Below are 11,644 nucleotides of genomic sequence, written 5' to 3'. Positions count from 1 at the left end.
TTTATCACGATTGTGAACATAGTGAAGCTACTAAGTTATTGCGAGTATCACGATAATGCAATAAAAGTGATATTTAAATAGATTAGAATTTTGCACCAAGGAGAAATTAACTTTGAAGTTGGAAATGTTGTATCCATAACATATGATCACATTAGTAGGAATATAAGAAAGAAACATTTTCAGATATATCCCTATGCTCCCTTCTAATATTACAGTGATGGGAGTTAAAGAGATTGTTGTCCATTATGAGAAAACAAACCACATACGCCAGTGTTTAGCAAGCCCTGCCAGGGACGCAGATAAGTGTTCCAGACCACCTGACCATAAACGGCACCCTATGAGCCGGCTGAGCTGCAATCAATTTGTCACCTCCGTATTTCTTACCGGCGTTCGGATCACCAGACTGAATGAAAATGGCACCATTCAACATCAAATCACCTTCTGATCTCCAGTTCCAGTGCTTCCACACTTCCGGTCCTACATATTCCCTCTTGCAGACCTCTTTGGCTGCTTTGTTAACCGGAGCTCTAAATCGGTTGCCCTGGCTGATGATGGTAGGGTGGCTGCTGCCTCCGATGGCATACATGTTCCAATATGTGTACTCGTTGTTGACGATATGGAAGAAACCAAATCGGGCCCTAGGCATCCTCTGCACCAATTTCTTACCGAAATGGTTGAAAGCAACCGTGACCTGCATCTTCTCGTCCGCGCTGTAGCTGTCGCTTGCTCCGAACAACATCACATCATTGTGATCGGTGAAATGACAATTGGAAATGGTGATGGCGGTACAACCTTGAACAACATCAATGAGACCATCTGAGCATTTGTACATGGAAAGATGGTCAAGCCAAACGTTGGTGCTTCCAAAGAGGGAAATCCCATCACCATCGCTCCTTGTCCTCAATCCAAAGTGGTTCGCACCGTCCTTGATTATGCCACCACTCTTGGGAAGGATGTGATGGATATGGAGGTTATGGATGATGACGTTCTTCACGAACTGGACGGTAAGACCAGCCCCATAAGCAATATGCACGTTGGCTCCCCTAGAGTCGATGGTCTTGTCGCATGTGATGAGGAGCTCCTCTTTCAGCGTGATGATCATGCTTCTTGCAAAGATGATCCAAAGTGGCACGTTTTGGATCACACCATAACGTAGGGTACCGGGCCTAGGGTCAAGCGGCTCATCGGAGGGACTAGTGACGACGTAAATCTCTCCGTCCCTTCCACCAGTGGTACCTTTCCCGAATCCAATAGCACAATCAGCCAACTTCTTCCTGTTTCTCAGCCAGTTCGGATCACAACGCCAGCATTGATCGATGGGGTTGGTTGCCATACAGGGAGCCCTTTTATCCCTTCTTATCAAAGCTCGTCTCGTGGTACTTGTATTGAACCCCATCAAGGTCCTAGCAACGTGGTCATTGAAATGCTTGGTTACATTTTCTGGGTTGGGGTTATAGGCCTTCTCAAGATTTTCTTTTGCTTGCGACTCACGTTCCCTCCAATAATCATCGTACACTGCAATGTGAGCATGGATTCCAGCAAAGGACAAGCACAACAAAAATAGGCCAAAACTTTGGGGTTTCGAAATGGCCATGTTTAACACCCTTTTGCTTTAGGGTTTATGGTTGGATTGTGGTGGCAAAAGGGGGAACAAAAAAAGGGGCTTTTCCAGGCCAAAGTCCTGCAAAGAGTTTGCTTGATTGCTTACAGGACCCTGACTGGGGACAACAATCTCTTCTTGTTTGAACTCAAGCAATCTTTTTTAATTTCCCCTTTTTTTGTCTTTTGTTGTACTGAACGGAGACTTGTTTTCCAAACTCTTTTAATACCCATTGCATGCCTATTTTGCTTCTGATATTTGTGATTGACCGTATTCGTCTCCTTTTTTGTAGGTTGAAAGTTCATTCCCCCATCCTTTCCGTGCGTCTATTGATTCTCTCTTCTCCTTTTGCATAGCATTGGGGTTCGAGTTTGAACACTTTGTATATGCAGTCATATTTTTGACATCTTTCATATACCCCCTCCCCCAATTCATCCGTCTTCATATATGAACAAGATGTTGGATTTCTTTTCTATTTTCAGATCTGATTTTATTGAAATCTAATACTTTCATACATTCTATTTTTTATTAAAAAAATCTAATAATCATAAATTTGATTTTATTATTTTTAGATAAACTATATCAATGATCACTTAACTATTTTTTTCCTTCTATTTTAACCATCGACCTTTCAATTTTGCCAATCAGACCACCTAACTTATTAATTATTGTCAATCAAGTCATTTGTCAATAACGTTTAACGGGTAAAGTGATGTGAAAGTTAAATATTTTGATATAATTACATATTTGGTTCATGTGACTTGCATATTCTATCAATCTAGTCATATATTTAATAAAATAAAATAAAATAATTGAATTCTCAAATTAGATGGTATCATATGTTAGTGGTATCAGGTGTCATTCAACGAGAGGGTTAATTTTTTTAATTTTAGTTTTTACCAACCAAAGGATAACATTTATCACCCTCTGATGAAAAAAATTAAGAATGCAAGAAAGAGGAACAATTGGGTTTAAAGGGTGCCTTTAGCAATGAAGCATGAGCTCAATCATTAAACCAAGTTGATTATTTGATTTATAAGGACAACATATGGTATATACGTTATGGTGTAAACTTAAATTCTTAATATTTTATTTATTTTAACTTAAATTTCCATTTTGACTTTAAAAATATATTTTATTTTTATCTTAACTTATTAAATATATTTTATTCTGATGTACAAAAAATATATATTTTATCCTTAATTTAATTTATTTTAACTTTTCAAATTATATTTTATTATCATTTTAACTTTTAAAATATATATTTTTATATTGATTTTTATATTATATATATATATATATACACACACATATATATATATATATATATATATGTATGTATGTATTGTATTCTTACTTTACATTATTAAATACAATTTATTTTTATCTTAATTTAAAGATATTTTAATCTTATTTTAACTTAAAAAACATACTTTATTCTCATCTTAACTTTAAAATGTATATTCTATTCTTATTTTAATTAGAAATAAATACTTTATTCTTATCTTAACTTCAAAAAATTTATTTATTTTTCTTTTTTTTATTAAGCTAAGGTAATTATAAGTAATATTTTTTCTAATACTCTCAATCATTTGACAATGAGCGCTTAATCACCCTACTGCAGTCGAACCCGTGAACTTTAGAATCAACAAAGATTCCTTTAACCACTGAGGTAAGTTAGTTGGTGCTTTTATTTTTATCTTAATTTAAAGTATTTCCAACATACATTTAATAAGTTAAGGTAAGAATAAAATATATTTATTAAGTTAATATAATAATAAAATATATATTTTTAATATTTTTAATTTAAGATAAAAATAAAATATATTTTTAAAGTAAATACGAGAATAAAATATATTTTTAAGTTAAAATAAGAATAATTTTTTAAAAAAACTAAAATAAGAATAAAATATATTTTTAAAATTAAATTAAGAATAAAATATATTTAATAATTTAACATAAAAATAATTATATTTTTCTAAGTTAAAATGTGAATCTAAGTTACGATATATATAAAATATTTATAATTTAAGTTTACATCATACATTGTCTGCTTTAAACCAAATAATCAACTTGGCCCAATGGTAGAGCTCATACTTCATTACGAAAGGCAAGTTTGAGCCCCTTTGTTCCCCTTTCCAGCATTCTTAATTTTCCCATAAGAATTAAATTTATTTTAATTTATTAAAAACAGAACTAAATTGTTATAAAATATAAGTAGTAGGAACCAAATTTGTAATTATACTTAAATATTTAACTCACATAATCTTACCTGTTAAATATTAACAACTGGCTTGATTGACAAAAAAAATGAATAATTTGGTGGTTTGTTGACAAAATTGAAAAATCAATGATTAAAGTAAAGAAGAGAAAATAATTAAGTGGTCATTAGTATAGTTTATCCTAATTTTTTATAAATTTTTTTTCATTTTTTATAATCTTAAATAACATATTGTCAATAACATATGTACCACATGAGGAGAGTCATCAATGAATTGTTGTGATACATTAGTAAAAATATTAATCTTTAGTTGTTGACTAATAATCACGTCAATTTTTAATTAAAGTTGAGTTAATTTAAAAAAATTGAAACAACAAAATTGGTATTATAGAGAAAAAAAACTTTAAAGACAATTGAAAAAGAAATAAAGTCTAAGGTCCTAAATCCGACAATGGTTAAAATGAATTTTTCATTTGAGTGATTAAATTGTAAGCACTCCAAAAATTAAGTGATTATTAATCAGCCCGTCCCTGAGCATAGGTGAAAGGGGAACTCGCCCAGCCCCTCTTGTCCGGGGCACAAAATTGTAAATTCACATGTAATTATAGGGTGATAAATTATTTATTTAGTCATTCAACTATTATTTTATTTCTATTTTGGTCATCAAAGTATTTTTTTTATAAAATCATATTGAACTTTATAGTTTATCTCTTTTTCTACTATCTACCATTAAAAAATTAACGACAAATTGATGTGACATATTTAGATTATTTTTTTACTTTCCACTTAATTATTCTTTCATCATTATTTTTTGACAAGATGAAGAATGTTAAAATCTAACATGTACCATTTTAAAAGAGGACCATGCTTATTTTGTGTGAGTAGTTGGGTGTTTAATAATTTTTTTTGATGTTTTCTATTTAAAATTTAATGATTTATTAGATAGTTTATTAAATGTAATGTACAACAATTTACTAGCAAATTAATTTAGTTTTGTTTGCTATTTCAATTTAATTTTTCTATACTTGTTATTAGGGGCTTAATTTCTATTTTCGTCCATAGCCACTTAAATCTAAGAAACGAGTGTTATTAATATAATTTATTATAGACACTCATTTTCATCTAGGGACTACTTTGATTCTCTTCTATTTTTTTTACAGTGCATAATTATAGTATAGTATATTATATAATATTATATACAATCTGTTTTAAAACATAATAATATATAGTATAGTATTTTTTGTATATATACTTTTGAAATAATATATATTTAGTTTGAAAGTATATATATATATATATATAGTTTTGAAAGTAGATATATATTATAGATATAGTTTTGAAAATAAAAGTAATATATATTATATATAGTAGATAATACATATTTATAATTATGAAATGACCATCCAGCTCAGTTGGTAGAGCACAAGGTTCTTAACCTTGAGGTCGTGGGATCGAGTCCTATGGAGGGTATTTCATAATTCGGAGGTCTCTTACGGAAGTTGCTCTCAACCTGGTGTTGGGGGTAGCCTACTATCTTACCTCCCCCTTATCCCATACATATGGGAAAAAAGGGACAACCATTTTTTTTATATATTTATAATTATATATAGTTGATAATATTATTGTTTTTATTTTTATTTAATTAGTTTAATATATTTTTATTATTTCAAGTCTTGTTTACAAAGTTCAAGTTCTGGTTTAGTCTAAAGAGCAATGATCCAAGTCTAACAAACTCCAAAAAGGGAGAAGTCACGGTCTAGATCCAACAAGAGTTCAAAGGTGAAAAGCCTAGTTATAGTCAGACCTAACATACAAGTGAACCAAGACGATTAGCTAGCCCGCAAATGATCCAAGGAAGAAGCCCAAGTGTGCAAGCCAGAGTGCAAAACCATTATAGCAATTAGGGTTTTGAAGGTTCAGCCAACGTTGTTGTAGAATTAATATTTTGATATAACAAATAAATACAAATTTTTTTGAACTAAATTGAATTTATTCAAAGTTTTCATCAAAACCATAAAATGAATATTTTAAACAGAAGTTTTGAAACTTCTACAAGAGTTTCAAAACTTTCCAAGACAGTTTCCAAAAAAGTTTCGATACTTTTTAAGACTTTCGAAACTATCTCAAGAGTTACAAAACTTTCCTTTAAGTTTTGATACTTTGGCTCCAACAGTCAAATTTTTCCAATGACTATTTTGAACAGTTTTGAAACTTTCCCCAAAGTTTCAAAACTTTGTGTGCAGAAAGTCTTCCAATAGCTCCAAACCTTCACAAACGGCTAGAAACAACTAGTAACTCATTACAACATATAAAAACAAGTTCAAAACACTTGAAGCAGGTTACCAACACCTATCCAACCAATCAAACACAAGAGAAAAGCTTTTCAATCCTTATTTTCTTTCTATTGTAAATATTTGTGTTTTGAGCTCAATTGTACATCCTTAGGTTTTGTTTTTGTGAGCTAAATCTTTGTAAACACCTACTTAGAGAGGTCTTCTTGTTTACAATTTTCTTATCTTTTGTTAAGGGGTTTTGGTTATAGTTTAGCTAAGTGAAAAACTAGGGAGTTGTAAAGGTTACTCTTGATCCTTGAAAAAGAACGAACAAATTAGTAGATTTCTTGGAAAATCCTAAGTGAGGAGCTTAGGTAGTGGATGTAGAATTCATTGAGTGAGTTGAACCACTATAAATCATAATGTAAACTTTCCTATCTTTATAATACTTACTTCCTAAACTTCAAAAAGCTAATTCACCCCATATTGGCACATTTCGGTTGATCGATCGAGCCTAACAGTTGCCTCACCAAATCCGTTAGATCTGACCCAATCCAAATATTCAGATTAAATATCTGATCAGGATTTTTCTCATAATCCCAGAGGAGATATCGCGCATCTGACTTCCCACCGTTAGAATTGTGATAAATGCAACGACCTAGATTCTACCCTGATTAGGTTTTTCCCTAATGGCTCATACCTACCACAATCTCCAGTAAACTCGACCATTGATCTGGCAGAGAGTATTATGCACGCACTGGCCCAATGCTTTCCACGTGTTGTGTGCATCATCTCTAGTCGAGACAGGCTCTCAATCTAAAAATATAACATTTAAATTATATTTACACTTATATATGAATTATATCAATTTAAACTATAACAAAATATATAAAAATACAAACAAAACTAATAATTTATAATAAAAATATATTTTATATGACTCATTATTAATATTTTAATATTTAAATCATAAATTTTATTTATTTGTAAATAATTAAAATAAATTATTAAAAGTAAAAATTATTTTTAAGGATGTTAGTATTAAATCATTTAAATAAAATATAGATACATAATTGAGTAGAGTACATTCTTTAGTAAGGGTAAAATTATAATTTGTTTCCAAACTCAAAGTTGAAAAATGAAAAAAAATAGAAATCCTTGGTTTGAAACCATTGTTTCCACCACAATTTTTTTTTTTTCATTTTTACCCGTTTTGGCATTGATTTTGCAAGCAAAACATGGTTTTCAACTATAAGTGATTTTAGAAAGATTTACCAAAGCACCCTAAGCCTATTTTTTTATCAAAAAATAGTTCTCATCTGACTGTATCAGTTTAGATATTATTTTCAAGTTAATAAGTAGTTTTTTAACATTCAATTTTTTATTAGGGGTAAGTACTGTCGAAAAGGTTCTTAAGCTTTTTGGGTTATGGCAAGGAGCGATCCAACTTAATCTTGGAAAATGTTGGATTTTAAAATAAATGTAAAAAAGATAAATTTTAAGTTGCCATCGTCCTTTGGGTTTGGTAGGTCGAATACCTAAAAATACCTTTTAAAATAATTTAAAGAAAAACAATTTTAAAACATAAAAAATGACATGCGTTTAACCAGAAATTCGTTTCAAAAAGAGTTTGGGATTCATTTACATATGGGGAAGGATTAGAACCCCACATTGCCCGAAATTGGTACCTAAGCGATTATACCCCATATACATTTCCGTATACAAATACAAATGTCACATAATTTTAAAAATTGTATACTCATTTTGAAAAAAAAACCTTTAAAATTTTGTTGCAATTTAATTCCACATAAATTAACATAATAAGTAGTACTCATTAAGTTATATAACAAAATATTTTGGTAAATTTAGTTACATGCCAAACAAAGTTCCAAAATGATTTCCATTGTCCTAATGTTACTGGTGAGTCATCCTTAATGGATGATATCTTCTGATACGGCTGTACTCTTTACTGGATTAGTCTTCGGTTTTACCTATGCATGAAAGCAACACACATTTAGTATTTACTTAATGAGATACAATATTGTAAAGAAACCTATATGGATACATAAGTATATCATATTATTTGATTCACCTCGAATTGTATATTCTTTAAGGATTCTCTAATCCTTTTTAGTTAAACTATATTCCATTTGAAATTGTCATAATCATTGGTCGTTATTCCTTATTTTCATTAATAATGTCCATTTACGTTTATCATGCACCATTATGCATTTTCAATCATAGCATACTTTTATGTTGACACTGCACCCATATGCATTTCAACTTTGGCGTCCTTTCATGCCAATAATGCACCCATATGCATTATTCTTTTATGCCAATAAAACACCCATATGCATTTCAGCTAAGGCATCCTTTCATGCCAATAATGCACCCATATGTATTATTCTTTTATGCCAATAATGAACCCACATACATTTCAGCTAAGGCATCCTTTCATGCCAATAATACACCCATATGAATTATTCTTTTATGCCAATAATGCACCCATATTCATTTCAGCTAAGGCATCCTTTCATTCCAATAATGTACCCATATGCATTATTCTTTTATTCATTCATTCTAGAGCAGTTCATACTCTAAAACTCATTCATATTATTCTTTCCATACATTAAATAAAACATAGTAACTACTGTAAAACATACTTTAAAATTTAAACATTCGAAATGTATTTATAACATATTGTCCTTAAATAAATTTCATACAATAAATGTATTCACCTGGCTTGCCTTGTTTTGATATCCAAAACACATAAATTGCTACTCCGGAACTTGACCTTTTCCTTTAACTTTACTTGACTCAGGAGCCTGATTTCGATCTATTTCATATCAATTAGATACATATATAATATCAATTCTTAGTATATTTCCTAACAATTATACTTAAACATTACTAAAAAGTACCTATTAGTAACTTTTCCACAATAATCTTAGCCTTTCATACAAAATTTTGGTTCCTCAGTATCGATACCCCTACCATGGTATCGATACTACCATACTATGGTACCGATACCTTCCCATGGTATCGATACCGTTTTTGCATTATGTTTTAAAATGGTATCGATACCTTCCCTTCGGTATCGATACTCCACCTTTGGTATCGATACTCCACCTTCGGTATCGATCAGTATCGATACTACGCAGCTGATTCATCATATTTTTAGCTTATAATATCAGTACTGTTCTATCAGTAGCGATACTCGTACCCTAGATTTTCCAGTTTTTAAACCGATTATTACACAAATGAGATCAAATTTCGCTAGGATTACCTCTCATAATGCTATCAAACTCTTCAATACTTATACATACTAACTTTCCTTCATTTAGATACTTAAAACATCTAGTATCCCTCAAGATCATTTGCTTCTAAGAATCACACCAAAATTTCTATCTTGTTTTTAAACTCATCCAATGTTTTTAATCTTTCAATTAGCTCTTTAACAAGTCAAATCTACCAATAAACATTAATAAACACTCATATATTAACATATCATTTCAAAACCCATTTTATAAAATCCCCATTATTTCCCTTATCTCTTTATTTTAATCGCATCTAACCCTTCCTTATGAATATATATCACTTAATGTTCCCAAAGCAAACCATAATTTAAAGAAAACACTAGCTAATGGGAATTTACCTTATGTTAGAGAGGAGAGCACACCAACGTGAAGAACAAGAAAAGTGTATAATTGTTTTACTTTCCTCTTTCTTCTTATTTAAAATCCCTATATATTTTTAAATTTATTTTCCTATTAAAAGACCAAAGTTTCCTCTTAACTTATCTATTGATACAAATTATTCTAAATACTATTCCAAATCATTTTTCTCATCTTTTACCACTTATTCAATTTTAAATCTTAAATTTTCAAATATTTTCGATTTAGTCCCTGGTCTGATATTTGGGATATTATAATTCTCCCCTTAAGAAAATTCGTCCTCAAATTTAGATAAATACCTGAAGTAAAAAGGTAGGGAAACTGCATTCTCATGTCCTCCTCTCTTTTCCATGTAGCCTATTACATCTTATGGTTTTACCAGAGTATCTTAACTAATGGAATCTTTTTGTTACGCAATTCTTTGGTTTTTCTAGCCAAGATCAGCATTGGTTCTTCTTCATAAGTTAAATCTGTTCGAACCTCTATTTCCTCTGGATTAATAATGTGGGATGGATCAAATCAATATATTCTTAGCATTGATACATGGAATACATTGTGAATTTTGTCCATATCCGGAGGCAATGCTAGCTGATATGCTACTGGTCTGACTCTTTATAAAATTTCATAAGGTCCAATAAATCTCAGACTCAGCTTTCCTTTACGCCTAAATCTCAAGACTTTCTTCCAAGGCGACACCTTTAAACACTTTATCTAATTTGATTTCTCTTTTTTTCAAATCAGCATAAGATTCTGCCGATCGGAGGCTATCTTGAAATTCCCTAGAATAATATTTACTTTCTCCTCGATCTCTTTAATCAACTCCGGCCCAATTATGTGTCGGTCTTTCAATTCAAACCAATTTAATGGTGTACAACACTTTCTCCCATATAATGCTTCATACGGGGCCATCTTAATACTTGACTGGTAACTATTATTATAAAAATATTCAGCTAAAGGAAAATACATTTCCCATGACCCTTTAAACTCAATCACACATGCCCTTAGTATATCCTCAAGTATTTGGATGACTCACTCTGATTGCCCATCCGTCCGTGGATGAAAAGTTGTGCTGAAGTTCAATCAAGTACCAATGTCTCATGCAACGACTTCCAGAACCTTGATGTAAACCTTGGGTCTCGGTCAGACACTATTGATATCAGCACTCCATGCAGTCTGACTATTTCTTTAATGTACAACTTCACATACTTATTCATCGAGTAATCTACCCAAATTGGAATAAAATGAGTTGTCTTGGTTAATCGGTCTACAATAACCCATATGAAATCCTTTTTACCATGCGATAAAGGTAGCCCTGAAACAAAATCCATGGTAACTCGCTCCCACTTCAACTCCGGAATGGATATCAGTTGAAGTAATCAGAGGGTACTTGATGTTCAGCTTTCACTTGCTGACATGTCAAACATCTCGCCACAAACTCTGATATAGCTCTTTTCATACCAGGCAACCAATAACGACTTTTTAAATCCTAATACAACTTATTACCTCCGGATGCATCATCAAAGGACTATAATGTGCTTCATAAAGAATATATTTCTTTAAATCGTCATTATCTGGAATGCAAAGTCTTCCCATATAATATAGACATCCATCATCTCTTACTTCGAAGTCTTTGGTCTCATTCTTTTCGACTTGTGCCATTCTCAACAAGCATTTCTCATATTGATTTTGCAGCTCTTTAATCTGATCCAAGAACATCGGATTTAACTTAAGCTTAACAATTAAGGCACCATCTTCCTTTAATGACATTTGTGCATCCAAAGCCCATAGAGATGCAAAAATCTTTCGGCTTAGTGCATCTGCTACCACATTCGCATTTCCAGGATGATAATTAATAAGTATATCATAATCCTTTAGA

General features: G+C 31.2%; 1 protein-coding gene across 1 annotated transcript; it reads right to left on the bottom strand.

Moving 5' to 3' along the window:
• Window positions 1-259: 259 nt before the first annotated feature.
• LOC120184897 (probable pectate lyase P59) lies at window positions 260-1,730 on the bottom strand. The gene has a single exon (XM_039189257.1). It carries the CDS (start codon window positions 1,592-1,594, stop codon window positions 275-277), a length of 1,320 nt encoding a protein of 439 aa, XP_039045188.1. The 5' UTR covers window positions 1,595-1,730; the 3' UTR covers window positions 260-274.
• Between the last annotated feature and the right edge of the window lie 9,914 nt (window positions 1,731-11,644).

The sequence above is a fragment of the Hibiscus syriacus genome, unplaced genomic scaffold, assembly GCF_006381635.1.
Source record: "Hibiscus syriacus cultivar Baekdansim isolate YM2019G1 unplaced genomic scaffold, ASM638163v2 tig00112968_pilon, whole genome shotgun sequence".
Taxonomy (NCBI): domain Eukaryota; kingdom Viridiplantae; phylum Streptophyta; class Magnoliopsida; order Malvales; family Malvaceae; genus Hibiscus; species Hibiscus syriacus.
The sequence above is the reverse complement of the archived record's forward strand: the minus strand, read 5'-3'. Positions and strand labels throughout refer to the sequence as shown.

Bases quoted from the DNA above. Each gene is read 5' to 3' on its own strand.
- LOC120184897 (XM_039189257.1), bottom strand. From the start codon at position 1,594: ATGGCCATTTCGAAACCCCAAAGTTTTGGCCTATTTTTGTTGTGCTTG.